This window comes from Dreissena polymorpha, chromosome 5 (assembly GCF_020536995.1).
Source record: "Dreissena polymorpha isolate Duluth1 chromosome 5, UMN_Dpol_1.0, whole genome shotgun sequence".
Lineage (NCBI taxonomy): Eukaryota > Metazoa > Mollusca > Bivalvia > Myida > Dreissenidae > Dreissena > Dreissena polymorpha.
Genome location: NC_068359.1, coordinates 106,005,301 through 106,022,968, shown reverse-complemented (window position 1 = coordinate 106,022,968; position 17,668 = coordinate 106,005,301). Strand labels below are relative to the sequence as shown.

At 35.6% G+C, this 17,668-nt stretch overlaps 1 protein-coding gene across 6 annotated transcripts in view; it reads left to right on the top strand.

Moving 5' to 3' along the window:
• LOC127881860 (kinesin-like protein KIF20B) overlaps window positions 1–17,668 on the top strand; it is a 113,444-nt gene that overhangs the window by 50,387 nt on the left and 45,389 nt on the right. For all 6 annotated transcript variants that reach the window (XM_052430029.1, XM_052430030.1, XM_052430026.1 and 3 more), the window contains 4 exons: window positions 2,031–2,123; window positions 6,599–6,691; window positions 10,877–11,002; window positions 11,364–11,493. In XM_052430029.1, the coding sequence (XP_052285989.1) occupies window positions 2,031–2,123; window positions 6,599–6,691; window positions 10,877–11,002; window positions 11,364–11,493 (442 nt within the window). The remainder of the gene's footprint in view (window positions 1–2,030; window positions 2,124–6,598; window positions 6,692–10,876; window positions 11,003–11,363; window positions 11,494–17,668) is intronic.

Below are 17,668 nucleotides of genomic sequence, written 5' to 3'. Positions count from 1 at the left end.
GACCCAGGTTGTGATTGCCACTTTTTTCAGGGGTGTGATTTTTCCGTGGATTTCCACGGATCAGGTTTTCCTTGGAGTCATTGCTTAGATTCGCGTAAATTCTTTTAAAAATGGGTAGGGTGAAAGATATTTCATAAGATGCCTGAAATATTCGCTGCATATGAAAGCACTCCACGTATTACAATAGGTAGATTTTGCCTAAGCATTTTTGTAATGAGCGCTGTCATTGGCTTTCATTTCCCAATCTTTCAATTAAAATAAATCTTGAAAATGTTTTTGGTATTTCTTTATTGATTTTCTTGCAAATGGCGCCTTTGTAGAGCGAAAATAAAAATAACCGAAAGAACAAATCTCCGAAATTCTCGGATATTCCCACATGAAAAGCAAATTCATATGGGAATGGTTAGAAACAACAGTGGATATAAATCAGAAAGCAATACCACTTTCTGAATGAGTATGGAAGATTGACTGTCCTGGTTAGGCAAAGTGTATTCCATCATCCATGTGAACAAATCTTGAACTAAGGATCTTGTAGTAGTGTCATTAGTTGAACACTGTCAGTGTAAACCATATTTTAAAGGTAAACCCATTGAGCTCAAACGAAAGATCGCCGTCATCGTTCCCAGGGATTGGATCACATATTGTTGTTGATCACTGTTTACCTTTCATAATAATTAATAAAATTATGTTCGTTGTGAAGTTAAAAAGGTTTTCACAAATTAATCTTGTTATGAAGTTAGCATGTGTTTATTGTCCCCTACCGGTTTCACCAGAGGGGACTTATGGTTTGCGCTCTGTGCGTCTGTCTGTGAGTCTGTCTGTCACACTTTTCTGGATCCTGCGATAACTTTAAAAGTTCTTAATATTTTTTCATGAAACTTGCAACATGGATAGATAGCAATATGGACATTAAGCACGTCATTTCATTTTGTTCCTACATCAAAAATTGTGGTTGCTATGGCAACCAAAAAAAATTATCTGAAAATGGTGGAATTTCTGACAATGGTGGAGCCGGTAGGGGACCATATTGCTTGACAATAGCCTTGTTTAAATGTCTGTTTTAAGGTTTGTCATTGAATTATGCACGCAAATGGTGTACATAGTAAAAATCTACGGAAAAAAATCCTCCCCTCAGATTTCACCTGTATCGCACCCCTGTTATGCTCCCCCAAAAATTTTGGGGGGAGCATATAGTCGCCACTTCGTGTGACTGTCTGTCCGTGCACAATTTTTGTCTGGGCTATTTCTCAGCAATTAATGACCGGAATTCGATGAAACTTTATGGGAAGCTTCACTACCAAGAGGAGATGTGCATATTATCAGCCGGTTCTGGTCGGATGATTTTTCATTCGTGTGACTGTCTGTCCGTGCACAATTTTTGTCTGGGCTATTTCTCAGCAATTAATGACCGGAATTAGATGAAACTTTATGGGAAGCTTCACTACCAAGAGGAGATGTGCATATTATCAGCCGGTTCTGGTCGGATGATTTTTCACAGAGTTATGGCCCTTTGAAATGTTCCATTAACTGTACACATAGTGCAATTCTTGTCCGGGCTATTTCTCAGCAACTAATGACTGGAATTTAATGAAACTTTATGGGAAGCTTCACTACCAAGAGGAGATGTGCATATTATCAGCGGGTTCTGGTCGGATGATTTTTCACAGAGTTATGGCCCTTTGAAATTTTATATAAAAAAATTCTTGACCCCCCAACTACTGTGCCTTCAAGACGTTTCCTTTTATCTGAATATATAGTGCAATATTGTGACAGAAAAAACCTTTTGGGAGCATCACCTGTCTCCGACAGTTTCTTTTTTTTTTTTATTAATTTTTTAAATATTTTAAACATGGTCGCCGTGTTTTTGTGTGTCTTGTAAAGTCCAAAATCATTTATAGTAACTCAAATCTCATCATATTTGATATGATTTTTCATCTGGTTAAACTGACCATTGGAATTTTTAAAATAATTTTAGAGCAGCAATTTTGAGAGCTGTTTTGAGGTACTACTTTATATTCTTCCATTTTCAGGCCACTTCAGCTAAAGCTTCTATGAGCGAACTTGAAGAGAAACTGGCAGAATATGAGGCAACTATCAAGGCTCTGCAGTGTGAAATGGCACAAGTTTGTTCTTTTTGCTGCAATTTAGATTTTGAAATAATTTATGTGATCAATATTATAACATAAGTTAACCATAATCGGGAGGAATACTTGATTAGCCATAGACCTATGTATGTCTGTCTTTTTTCCAATATATACTTTTACAATTTTCAGTGTATAACATTTGGACTTGCATGCTATGTTCTCCATGACATTAAGTTTTAAATATGAACTTTTAACTATTCTTCCTTAAAAATGGCTTTAATTATCCCCCGCCATAGGCGGATGGATATTGTTTTGGCGTTGTCCTTCCTTCATTCTGTTTGCCGTCCGGAGCCATATCTTGGAAGTGCTGTGGCGGATTTCATTGAAACTTGGTATGAGTATATATATGGATAAGAGAATGATGCACGCCAAATGGCATTGTACACCATATGTTAATAACGTAGTTATGGCCCTTTGTATCTTGAAAAAATGCTTTTTTTGTGTGTCCAGAGCCATATCTTGGAAGTGCTTTGGCGGATTTCATTTCAACTTGGTATGGGTATGTATATCAATAAGAGGATGATGCACGCCAAATGGCATAGTACACCATCTGTTAATAACAGAGTTATGGCCCTTTGTATCTTGAATAAATGCTTTTTTTAGTGTCAAATATAACACTTTTGTGTCCAGAAGCATATTGGCGGGGGATATCAATTCAACGAATTTGCTTGTTAGTCCTGTTTTGACTCCACATGATTCAGGGAAGGGAATTTTCTTAAAATTCGCACATTTCCCTACTTTTGAAGCTCACATGGTCATTTTAGTAAATTTGTGGAAAGGGTAGGGAGGGCACTATTTTTTTTCCGAGTTGCGCATAACATGCTCCACAATGTCCAGCCAATTTTAACAATGAGAAATTGTTGCCAAGTTTTACTTAAAAATCAAGGAAACTGGATTTTTGCTTGATGTTATTATTTAGCATAAGGGTCATGTATAGATTCAAATTTATCTTAACCAGTCTGGAATGTTTTGCCCATATTTAGCGTGGTAAACAAAGATATATGTAGAGAAAAGATACACAAAATAGTTTGAATCAAAATGTATCACCTCATTATTGTAAATGAGAATTTGAATCAGCAATTAAACACAAATTGCACGAAAAATATTCCTTTAAAGTTTCACACATGTCTTAATGGCCTTTATTTAAGGAATGCAGTTTAATGTTTATGTCCAACAAGTTCTATGTCTATCTACTGCAGATATAAAATTAAAACTTCACATTCCTTTGAGCTTATTCAGAAGTCGACCGAGAGGGCGTCTTGGGCGATATTTTTCGCTGAAACTAAGTAAAAGTTATATTACTTCACTTTGTTCAAAGAGCTTGGAGAAATTCTTTTTTTCCCAAATCTTAAGTCAATTTATTACCAAACAATACCTGAAAAGCAACCTTCCATGTAAATTCCAGCAAACTTGCGTTATTTTTAGCTCAACTATTATATATGAAATATATATAGTGGAGCTATCCTACTCACCCCGGCGTTTCCGTTAGCGTGCAGATGTTAAAGTTTTCGTACTACCCCAATTATTTTCATTGTCCCTTGACATATTGCTTTCATATTTTGCATACTTGTTTACCAACATGTCCCCAACCTATAAACAAGAGCAGACAACTCTATCAAGCATTTTTTTCATAATTATGGCCCCTTTTCCACTTAGAATATGCAGCAAATGTTAAAGTTTGCGTACTACCCCAAATATTTTCAATGTCCCTTGACATATTGCTTTGATATTTTGCATACTTGTTTACCATCATGACCCCAACCTATAAACAAGAGCAGACAACTGTATCAAGCATTTTGACATAATTACTGCCCCTTTTATACTTAGAATATGCATATTATTGATAAATCTATGTTAAAGTTTGACAAAACAACTTTACCTGACATACCACAATGCACTCCACTCAAACCATCCCATCATGATGGCTTACGTTATACTGTCAAGCACTCGAATAGTCGAGCGCTCTGTCCTCTGACAGCTCTTGTTTCACACCCTTTAACATTTGATTAATCCAGTGCAGTAAAATGTCTCAGACACATCGTAAGCTTATACATTACTTGTCAGACAGTATATGCATTCTTCCAGTACATAAGTATTGATGTATGTCTTTTGAAATGGCCACGTGATAATCATGTTACTGGCTTACAAGTTTAACTCCCTAGAAATAGGCCCAAAGTCTGCATTCACATCAAAACATTTTGATGTTCAGACCAACACCATCGATACATGTACATAACAGCTTGCAGAACGTTATCACACACTGTCATTAAATACCCCTGCTGTGGTTTCGGGGGTGGGGGGTCGCGCTATTTTTTTCAGAATTGGACTGGTACCGATACTTTTACCAATTAGTAAAAACTCATATAAACCAAATAAAATCACTTCTCCTTAGTTTCTTTTGACTTCTCCTAAATCTCAGTCAAGAGAGAGTTGACTTTTCCCTGAAATTTGACTTTAGGCCAACCACTGCAGTGATTTTTATGCTCCCCGAAAATATTTTCGGTGGAGCATATAGTTGCCAGTTTGTAGTTCCGTACTTCCTTCCTTCCGTCACACTTTTGCTACCGTTTCACATAGCGCCTTCAATACTTTACCAATCGCTTTCATATTTGGCATGTAGGTACCTTGCATGGACCTCTACCTTTTGATGAGGTTTGAGGTCACTGGGGTCAAGGTCACCGAGGCTAATAATAGACTTCCTTCTGTCACACTTTTGCTACCGTTTCTCATAGCGCCTTCAATACTTAACCAATCGCTTTCATCGGGGAGCATCCATCAGTTTCACTTATATTCTTGTTTTACCTGCAAGTCCTACGTCCTGGACTCACAAAAACCTTTGGGGATGCAACGTTTCGAATAATGTTAGTCCCAAAAATGCATTGAAATTTCTCAAAAAAAATAATGATGTTTATTATTTGGACTAATTCTTTCAATTAGGGGACTCATAGATTTGCAAGTTATCAAGTCCCAGGAGAAAATATTGTTAAAATATCACTGCCACTGTCATTATGATTAACAGACTGAGGCCTTAAACTCCTGACAATCTTTTCAGAAGAATAGTGCAATTTTAAAATAAAAGAGTGCTCAAGTTCACATGTTATATTACTATGGCAGATATTCAATGATAACTTAAAATATGTCATTGCAATCATTATGTAAGTTGACTGATAATAAAGGTACATTACACTGCATGTGGTAGAATATTCTACTGTTCTAACTTGGGACAGCTCTGATTTGGATGGCATTTACTTAACAAATTGTTTATAATTTAGTGATACTTTATTCCGTCTGTCTTTCTGTCATTTCGTCCGTCTGTCTGTCATTTCGTCCATCTGTCTGTTACAAATTTTGCATGGCTTTATCTCAGAAACTATATAAGATATCAACATGAAACTTCATGGGTATATATGATATCAATTAGGAGAAGTGCCATGCACCATAACCCTACACTTTCTTAAATAAGAGTTATTGCCCTTTGCTGTTTTGTATGATGTAACTTTTCAGGTCTATATCTTAGATACCGTACAAGACTTCAACATGAAACTTCATTAGTGTATTGATATCAGTGAGTTCTTGTGCCATGCACAAGAACCAATAACAAACACTTTCTTAAGTAAGAGTTATATCTATATCTGAGATATGCTACAAAATTTCACTATTAAAACTGCATGGGTGTATAGATAATAATGAGGAGAATTGAAATTCATACAAAAATTACCATACACTTAAATGTTTTTATACGCCCGTTTTTAAAAAAATGGACGTATTATAGTTTCACCTTGGCGGCGGGTGGGCGGGCGGCGTCCACAGCAGTTTCCGATCTCTAATTGAAGTAGTTTTCATCCGATCTTCACCAAACTTGGTCAGAAGTTGTATTTAGACTATATTTAGGTCAAGTTCGAATATGGGTCATGCCGGGTCAAAAACTAGGTCACAGGGTCACTTAAACCATTTCAAGCATTTAGCATGGTGTCCGCTCTCTAATTTGAAGTAGTTTTCATCCGATCTTCACCAAATTTGTTCAGAAGTTGTGTCTAGACAATATCTACATGTAGGTCAAGTTCAGATATGGGTCATGCCAGGTTAAAAACTAGGTCACGAGGTCACTTAGTGCATTTCAAGCATTTAGCATGGTGTCCGCTCTCTAATTGAAGTAGTTTTCATCAGATCTTCACCAACTTTGGTCAGAAGTTGTGTCTAGATGATATGTAGGTCAAGTTCAAATATGGGTCATGGTAAAGTTATCAAGTTGTCCAAAGCCTTAAAACAGGCATATCTTGTGACAGTTTGGTACTCTTGTTTTAGGATTATACCATATACCAAGGGATTTGCACCCATCAATAAACAAACTTTATTTGGCAGGGATATCAATTCAACCAATGTGATTGTATTAATATATTGTAATTTTATCATGTGACATTATATCTTATTGTATTGTTATTTGTGATTTTTAGAAGGCAGTAAAAGATGCAGGGTCTGGCGATGATCACCTTATGGACAATCTCACTCATCAACTACAGCAGGCCAGGGATAAGGTCAAGGAACAAGTGAGTTACCTCTGTGCAAAGGGACATTTACATCCTCAAGGTTTTTATGTCCCCAACCACTACAGTGGGGGACATATTGTTTTTGCCCTGTCTGTTGGTAGGTTTGTTTGCTCTAACGTTAACATTTTGCCATAACTTTTGCAATATTCAAGATAGCAACTTCATATTTGGCATGCATGTGTATCTCATGGAGCTGCACATTTTGAGTGGTGAAAGGTCAAGGTCATCCTTCATTGTCAAAGGTAAAGAAAACAAATCCAAGGGAAGAAATAAGCTTTAAAGGGAGATAATTATCTGAACCTGCCAAATGATTTTTTTTAAAAATCAAAAAAAAACAAAGCAGCGCAGTAGAGGACATAGTGTTTCTGACAAACACATATCTTGTTTATGGATATTTAACTTTTGTGTGGAAAAGCTATTTTGAAGAGAATTATGAAGTGTCATTTAGTATTCTCTTTGTAGAAGTATGTAGTATTTGTAGTACCTTGCACACAGTTACACTTTTCAGTAACCAGCTGTTTAAGCTACAGGGGTGTGATTTTTCCGTTGATTTCTGCGGATCTGGTTGTCGGGGGGTCATTTCCGCGATCCGCATAAAAAAATTTTTTAAATGGAAACTACGGATCCCGTGGTAAACTGTCGTTATTTAAACACTAACATTGCTGACCTTATTTCAGATTTAAAGACATTGAGCGCAAACGAAAGATTGCCATGATGGTTCACAGGGATCAGAACATATATTCATTTTGATCACCATTAATACTGACTTTGCATAATATGTTAAATGTGAATTTAAAAAGGTTTTCATAAATAAATCTAGTTAAACAATTTAAGATGGTGTTTATTTAAATGTCTGTTTTAAGGTTTGTCATTGTGTTATGCAGGCAATTCACGGTCAAAATCAGTATAACAAAAAATTTCCTCCCCTCAGACTTCACCTCAATCACACCCCTGAGCTAGCATTATATTGTTTCCATTGTATAAATTATACCCCTATTATTATACCCCTATATTAGTGTGTTTTAAACCGAAAGTTTGTCCAGACCATAACTATGTGTCATTCGATAGAATTGCATCGATATCTCCAAGGTCAATGTCACACTTTGAGTTCAAAGGTCAAAAATGGCCAAAAATAAGCTTGTCCGGGCCATAACTATGTCGTTCATTGTGAGATTTTAAAATCATTTGGCACATTTGTTCACCATCATTGGACATGTCATGCAAAAGAATTACGTCGATATATCCAAGGTCAAGGTCACACTTTGAGTTCAAAGGTCAAAAATGGCCATAAATGAGCTTGTCTGGGCCATTACTATGTCGTTCATGTTGAGATTTAAAAATCATTTGGCACATTTGTTTACCATCATTGGACGGTGTGTCACGTGAAAGAATTACGTCGATATCTTCAACGTCAAGGTCACACTTCGAGTTCAAAGGTCAAAAATTGACAAAATGATCTTGTCAGGGCCATAACTATGTCATTCATTGTGGGATTTTGGAAATTACTCTGTACATTTTTTCACAATAATTGGATGGTGTGTCATGCGAAAGAATTACGTTAATATCTCAAAGGTCAAGGTCACACTTGGAATTCAAAAGTCAAAAATGGCCATAAATGAGTTTGTCCGTGCCTTAAGGTAACGCACCTATAATGGGCACCTTTCCAAAAATAATGTTATGTATTATTTTTTAATCAGCATCATTTCACTGAACTTCATGCACATTTTTAGGAAGTCTTTCCATGCTTTATTTTAAAAAAATACTGATTTTTTCAAAACCACCCCCACGCTTGGCTTTTGTCCAGTTTATTTTCACCCCTGGGGTATATAAAAGTTCCATAATTCATCCAGATTTCCAAATATGGGCATGCAGTTGGTGTGTACAGATGCAGTAAAGGTGTTTAAAATTTAAACAAGATGAAATAAGTATTCTTTTACAGACATTTACTTCTTATAACTTGTTTTCTATGGAAGAGCGCCATGAAATGTAAGTGGTTTCAGCCAAGTAGAAATTGGGTTTGTTAAAAACAAAGTGTCATAAAATTCAAAATAATATCATTTAAGTAATATTTTGACCTTGGTTTTTGTAGATACACTATATCAAGCAAAAATACCCAGAAATAGACAGATTTATTGTTTACTTTTTTAAATAAAAATGCAACATGCATGATTCGTATTTTCAGCAGTAAATCACCCAATTTAGTCATAACTTTGTTTTAATTTTAAAAATTGAAGAATTTGCATAAAACTTGCAACATATTTAACAATAAAAATAGCTTATATGCTATATTAAATAAAGTTACGTTAGAAAGGAAATAAAATGCGTCGCAAAAAGTATGCGTTGTCGGTAGGATTGGAACCTGCACTGGAAGATCCCAAAAGATTTCAAGTCCATCGCCTTAACCACTCGGCCACGGCAACTTCACATTAGTGGCTGCTTAAATTAGATATCCATAAGTAAACAGGTAAAATGGCTCTTCGATCCTGGAAAAAAATCGCTGGAAATCATTACGGGTGTGCTACCTTAACTATGTCCTTCATCGTGACATTTTAAAATGACTGTAGATTAATTTTGTTCACAGTCATTGGACCGCGTGTCATGCAAAAAAAAGAATTCAAGAGTTCAAAGGTCAAAATGGCCAAAAATGATAATGGCATAAAATTCTTAAAAATCGCCATAAATTAGCTTTTCTTGTTTTGTGAAGGCAGCATGCAAAATATTCTGTGTCAATGCAGCATGTGGGGTATACGTCAAGTAAGTGACAAAGCTCTAGTTTTAATATGGATTAGGGATGAGAATGTATCCTGAAATTATAATCAAAACTTTTTATGCCCCAGTACAGTATCATTTAGCAGTTACACTGTCTGTACAGAATTTCTTTTTTGGCGTTTTTATGTCCCCCACTATAGTAGTGGGGGACATATTGTTTTTGCCCTGTCTGTTGGTTGGTTGGTTGGTTGGTTGGTCTGTCTGTCTGTCTGTCTGTTTGCGCCAACTTTAACATTTTGCAATAACTTTTGCTATATTGAAGATAGCAACTTCATATTTGGCATGCATGTGTATCTCATGAAGCTGCACATTTTGAGTGGTGAAAGGTCAAGGTCATCCTTCAAGGTCAGAGGTCAAATATATGTGGCCAAAATCGCTCATTTTATGAATACTTTTGCAATATTGAAGATAGCAACTTGATATTTGGCATGCATGTGTATCTCATGGAGCTGCACATTTTGAGTGGTGAAAGGTCAAGGTCATCCTTCAAGGTCAGAGGTCAAATATATGTGGCCCAAATCGCTTTATTTATGAATACTTTTGCAATATTGAAGATAGCAACTTGATATTTGGCATGCATGTGTATCTCATGGAGCTGCACATTTTGTGTGGTGAAAGGTCAAGGTCATTCTTCAAGGTCAGAGGTCAAATATATGTGGCCCAAATCGCTTATTTTTAGAATACTTTTGCGATATTGAAGATAGCATCTTGATATTTGGCATGCATGTGTATCTCATGGAGCTGCACATTTTGAGTGGTGAAAGGTCAAGGTCAGGGTCATCCTTCAAGGTCAAATATATGGGTCAAAATTGCGCATGTAATGTCACTTCTGCAATATTGAAGCTAGCAATTTTATATTTGAAATGCTTGTGTATCTCAAGGAGCTGCACATTTCGAGTGGTGAAGGGTCAAGGTCATCCTACAAGGTCAAACATCATATAGGGGGACATTGTGTTTCACAAACACATCTTGTTTTTCTAAATACTTAAGATATTACAGATCAAGTTTGAGTTTCCTACCGGTCAATTGATTTAGGCTATGTAACTGGTCCTAAAATTTTCTCTATAATAAAAGTTTTCCCGACTATTAGATACTGCCCTTAATTTTGGTGTGCGAGGCTACCTACATGGTTGTCATTCATACACATGAATAAACTAACCAGTAGGTTCTTGCTTGAATTGAACTGCATTTCAACTATGTTTAAATTGTTCTCCGAAATAGCGCACAAATTGTATGCAAACAAATGTATTATGTCATGCCATCTGCCAAAAAGCATGGAGAGCTTTGGCATTTTGATTTGTGACTTAAAACTTTTTGGCGTATCTTTGAGGTATTTTTTGTTTTATAAATAAGTGTTGTAGCACCTTACAAACTAATACTGCATCTATAGCATGAAATACTCCATGTTGTGTACAGGAGGATGAGATGGTAGAGCTGAATGACATGCTGCGAGAGGCAGGGGAGACATTCACACTCAAGGAGGCAGAGATAGAGCGACTCAAGCAGCTCACTGCACAATACGAACAACAGCTTGAGGATCAGGCAAGTAACATACTCAGCAGCATACCCAATTATTTTGGTGATTTATCCAGTAATTATCAATATAAATCTATTACTCCCTGAAACCCTTATTTGTGTGATGTAACCCCAGGATTATTAGCCCCATGGTTTTTATATGAAATTTTGTTGTATTTATCAATACTTGCATTGTTGATACGTGTTGTTGTTTTTTACTTGTACAAGATTTAATGTTTATGACACTATTGATGATGCACGTGCCTAGTATTTCAATGTTGCATTACATTCATTAAGTTATCAACTCAATGCAATCAACAATGTACCATAGTTATTGAACAAGTTTTAGATATATAACTTTTTGTAATAGTTTTGTGGTTGTTTGCAGCGTGAGGCAATCAAAGTCCTGGAGAGAGCAGCTTCTGACGGTAAAACTGCAATGGAGTTGGCTGATCAGTCACTGAGCAAGAGGGAAGAGTGTGTCTCTACCTTACAAGCAGAGATTCGTGGTCTTGAAGGTATGAATTCTGGAGATATTGTACCAGAAACACCATCAAAATCATCAAACCATACTCCCATCTCTAGTGTTGGTTTAAGCAAGCAATTGCAGAAGTTCCGAGAGTCTATCTCCTCCATTGACTTCTCCTACACAAAGGATGGTAGAGCAGCTGTATCGAGCTCATGCAGGCCGTCTAGTGTGAGTCATGTAAGGGGACAACGCCTGGACAGCTCTGGTGTTGTGGCAGACTGTGAGAGTGAGGACTTCTCAGACAGCGAGGTGTTCAAGGACCAGACTGTTCCACCTAGTGACAAGTTCAATATTGTATCAACACAAACAAAAGTCAACCAAGTCAAGCCTTCAGCTTATTTTCCAGTGTGTCTGAATATTGAAAATATAGTTTCTGACTGTGCAAGTGATCTTAAAGATAATGTCCACCATGAAACCAAAGGCTTCAATTTCAAAGAAGCTGTTGAGAATAAGAAGAACGCCAATTACTGTCATTTCTATAAGCCTTTGAATGACAGTCGTGTGTTGCAGGTTGTTCTCACTCCTATTAATAACAAACATATTATCAAGCAAACGAAGTCGAGCATGCTTCGCCTGAAGAATTCCCCAGTAAAAGATCCTACTAGGGGAAGAGAATGCCTGAAGAATTCTCCATTGGTCAGAAGGGCCACACTCGATAAAGAGAACAAAGCAGCCTGCAAACGCAAATGTGATACTTCACCGGAACAGCTTGTTGAGGATTTGAACACAAGCAAGCGCAGAAAGGTTGTGCCATCGAAAAATAAAGGTGAAAGTAAAACTAAACCAATCACTACCAACAAATCTGGTCAGAAATACAATTTAAGAACAAGGAGATAAACATACAAGTGACAATGATGATATGGGCATGTTGATTGAAAGCATCCGTGCATTGTCCAACTAGTAATGATCTAGCAAACCCACTTGTATGGAGTCTATGGACTGTGTGTAAATAGAATGATTGATCATAAGCAAATGTGTAAAGTGTACAGTAATATTATTTTTTTACAAAATGGGACAGATATTATTTTATAAAATATTTTATTTCAACACAATTTCAAGCAGGTTTGTCTTCATGCAATAAGTATGACAATTAGATTACATGTATGTAACTATTTGTAAGCTTGTTTCATTAGGTGCAGGGCTTTCCTTAGACCTCAAATCTCAAGAGTCAAGGACTCTTGGGACCATATTTTCAAGAGTCAAAATCAAACTTCTAAGAGTCCTAATAATAACGCAGGAGAGTAAATGATTTTTTGCAATTTAAGCAAATTACTGAGATATAATATATAAAAAGCAACAAATTAAAAGATACATGTATGTTAACATTTATTTCTTACATTTTACTGTCACTACAACACTATGCATTTAAACACAATATTTCAATGATTAATAAATACAAAACATGTATTCTAATACAACATTAACTTCATGTATACAGCAGAGTAATATGAAATATGTTCTAAACAACATCTCAAAGAGTAATATGTCATATCATGTCTTACACAACATCTCAGAGAGCAATATGTCATATGTCCTACACAACATCTCAAAGTTTAAATACAAAATATGTATTCTCATACAACATTTACTGCATGGTTTCTCTGCGACATTTTCCGAATGCACAAGCACAATTACACTTGGCACAATTACACTTTATCCAATAACTTTGTTTGACCGTTTCGCATGGCTATTAAATTAAGAATGAAATACAAAATGTGAAAAAAACACATTTCCGCTGGCTATCACAAAAAAAACAACAACATATGTGTTGTACCTAAACACAATAGCCTATATAAATCGGTAAACTATAAAAGGAAATTATTTCTACTCGCCGATAAAGGTGCCTCCGTATTTAATCCCATAAAAAATTCCGACGCCCTTTAATTATTTCATGTGCCATCTTCACTGAAGACGTGCGACAAACACGCTGTTTTCTATGCCTTCTCAAACGGTCAATTATTACGCCTACGTGTATTTTGTAATCAATTAGCTCATGCAAAAATTTTCACTTTGCCACAAGGTCAGTTATAGCGGTTCTATAGTTATTTTTAGCAACTTTGATGCAAAGCGTGTAATTTGACGTTGTAGACAGTATACATATTCCAGCATAACTTTCGCGCGTCTTTGAACTGAGCAATCATGAAGTAAAACAGTGATGGGTGCATTCAGCTTTGGAAATACATTCTGACATACTCTGGAAATATCTCAAAATATGCTTTACGGTGTTCTGTGGATATGGATGTTATTCTATATTGAATATTATTAAAACTGACGCGGATGAGTCCATTCTGTTTTGGTGGGTTTATAGTTCTTCTTAAATGCTCTGAGCTTTTATGAGTACATACGTACAGCTCAGAGGGTCAATAGCTGGGAGTTGGATTATTGCAACTAGGTGGGTTTAATACATGTCTTTTCCGCAAACAGCTGATAACAAACGCTATAATAAATAGTGGAAAGTTAATACACGCGTCATCGAACCAGCAGTGTTTTAATTGGTCAATACTAGATTTCTTAATAAACCATACTCCGCCTACTGGGTGGATATGTGCTTCGATGATTGGAAACGGGCGTTAACGATTTGCGTGTACTAAATGAGATACTCCGCCCGAGCCAATTATCACTTAGTCTTAACAACTTTTGATCTCGTTGACGCAAGTCGGTATATTGCCCCGGGTCAAATGTGACGCATGACGTAATTTTCTCAAGAGTCAAAAAGGGTTCTTCTGTAATTTTCAAGCTTCAAAACCTGGGAGCTCGGGTCAAAGGAAAGCCCTGAGGTGTATTTTATATATAGTTTGAAATTTATTTGTTTTATGTCTTGCTTTAGTCTTTATTCTCTCTGAGAACTACATGTCTTCACTATACAAAAATCTTACAAAAATTTTAAGGAATAATTATGTGCTAAAATTCAAGTTTTTAAAGGTCACTGGTATTTTAATTAAAAAGAACAACCTTGTTTGATAGTAAATAAAGTATTTTTCTGAAGGCTTTGATTCTCTTGTCTGGCTTTGTCTTGTCTTTATGTTTATGTAAGCTACCATGTTTATATTGCACTTTTAATCCTTTTGTTGTTTTATATTCTTTTGTTCTACTGTACTGCATATTTATTGCAATAAATGTTATAGAGAGCTATTTATTTTAGTGTTGGCCTTGTGAAAACTCACACTGAATTAAACTACACTTAAACAGTTAAAGGGGCCTTTTCACACTTTGGTAAATTTACAAAATTGAAAAAAAATGTTTCAGATTCGCAAATTTTCCTTGAAGTTATGATATATGTGAGGAAACAGTAATACTGAACATTTACCATGCTCTAAAATATCCATTATGTGCATCTTTTGACGATTTAAAAACCTGAAAATTATAAAGCGTTGCAACGGGAAACGATTGAATAATTTGGAGAATTCTGTTTTTGTATTTTTTTATACTAAGAGGATTGCATATATAAAATAAAAAATACATTCGAAATGGTATGAGAGCGGATGGTCTAGTGGATAGAGCGGTAGACTTTTGCTCGATGGCTCCAGGGGTTAGTGGTTCGAGCCCCATTGAGGATTACTTTTTTTTTTTATTCTTTAATTATATTCTTGTTTTTCTTAACTGGAGATTTTTAGACTCCATGTTAACATTTATCAATATAAAGCATTTAATGACAAACTTCAATACATGCCAAAATCTAAGAAAAGGCCCCTTTAAGTGTTCAAGTTAGTCGTTTCAAGCAAACTCAGATTTATTGTGCACACACAGAAAGTCACTGCCTTTATCTTTCATTCAGCTGATTAGTTGTAAAGGGGGATATATATATGTATGAATGCATACTAAGGTAGTTTGTGCAGGTTTATATAGAAAATGACAAAATGAAATTTTACACATGAAGAGTTTCAAATTATAAAATTTTGGAGATAAATTTTTTGTGGGGATCCAAGCTATTTTCTTTAACGAATCCCAATTTATATTCTACAAAAATGTATTTAGTAATTACTGGTATATGAATCAAAACTAATGGTTGTTGTCATTTAACTTCAGCTTGCCATTTCTAATTGCACGTTACCTATTAATGATTATTTTTAGGGATGTTTACATAACATCTAACTTAGCAGACACCTGATTTCTCGTTTCAGGTGAGTGGCAAGCTGGGGTTGAAGGCTCAACCAGGCACTCTCCTTCCACAAAGATGTAGATATGTACAATCACTGGACAATCTGAATAAGTTACACACACATTTACACACACACACAATCAAATATGCTGAGAAAAAAGTTATGTATTTCACTTTACATTTGGGAACATCAGTATGTCTTCTTAAAAAAAATGTTTTACTACTTAAGTAATTGAAAAGTTTATTGACTTAGTATTTTATTTGTCAGTTAAAGAGTGACTTATTTGTGGAGAACATGATGCCTGATATTCTGTTTATGTTGAGCAAATGTCACATGTGGGGATTTTTTTAAAGATCTATAATATATTTATATTTAGGTTTCATTTTGAGTAGGTAATAAAGGAACTGAAATAGTAATTATACAGATATTTATATCTTGATTCAGAATCAGACCTACTTCTTACACATCAAAAGCAATATAAATCAGTTCTACAGCCTTTGCATCGTTCTAAACAAATAGTGACGATTGTAAACCTTGGGACGCTAACAAAAAGCCAGAATAGATATGGTATTTTTATCGAGATTCATCATTGAAACTTTTTGCTCAACAATTGTTGGAAGAGTCTCGCTGTAAGCCTGTTGTAAGTGATTACCACATCAGTCATTAGCTCTTCTATTTACTGAATAGTCCAAGCTACGCTATTTGCCCAAATGTCAGCATCAGGGTTATGCTTTGTAAAGATAAGCATGAAACACCTCCATATCGCTTTTGTTTCTTCCACAATTATTTGAGTGAAACTTCACTCATTTGAACGGATGACATTGTGTGAATTCACTGAGCAAGTTACGTAACTCTGACCTTAAGTTTATTTGATTTATGCCCCTTTTTGTTCTTAGTATATTGGTTCAAGTAGATATAGAAAATACTAGGTTGGGGTTGAATAGAGAGAAGTTTATGTTGCAAGGCTTAGAACACCAGGAGCGCGAGCCTTGGTGAGCACTTTTGATGTTTGGGCCGAGCAACGTAAACTTCTCTCTATTCAACGCTAATCCTAGTATTCTATTTATCCCTTTTATTTATTTTTTCAACGTGACATTTAACATAAATAGATCTTATAACTTTAACAATAATTTTAATTTATTCTAAAAAGCGCTTAAATTTATATCTAACGAATGTAACCATGCGTAGTGATATAGAATGTTTTGTTCTGGCACGCAAAATAGTCTTAACAAATTTCACACAAAAACTGTAAAACGAGAAAAAATATCACCATTTGCCTCGATTCAATTTTATGCAGCATGCAAATTGTAACACATTACGACCGCAAAAAGATTTTACTTTAATATAATTCATTTTATTTTCGAAAGAAAATGATCAAAATCCAATATGGCGGCGATTGCTCCTGACAAAATGATGTCAATGGCAACATACATGTACATGTAGATTTACACACAGAGTCGTTCTAAACATAAATTATCAAAAAGCTATACTCGCCTTATTTTGTCATGGACGCTGCAGATTTTGATGGCATCTAGATCTATCCTTCACATCCTGTAGTTTGAGACCCAAACACAAGATAATAATTCTATTAAGCTTTGAAACACTTGTTGCAAACAGGTTATTCTTACTGAATGGACTTTCTTTGATAAAATAACAAAGACAAAGTTTATTCAACAAAGAAAATACACTTACGTTTACTTACATCCAAAAGCTAAACAATTCGAATAGACTACTGAACCAAAATACACACCCATCAGTTTGTTCTACACACACAATTTCACATCCAAATAGGCATGCACATTCTGAAAATCAATAACACGAATAAGCTAGATCCACATGTAGATCTAAATCATTCAGTGGTAGAATAAAAAGTAGTCCGTGCACGCGACAGGTATATTCAACAAGGTGGTATATAGGCTAGTTTATTATGCTCCCCCAAAATTTATTTTGGGTGGAGCATATAGTCGCCGCTTCGTCTGTCCGTGTGTGCTTCTGTCTGTCTGTCTGTCCGTCCGTGCACAATTTTTATCCGGGCTATTTCTCAGCAACTAATGACAGGAATTC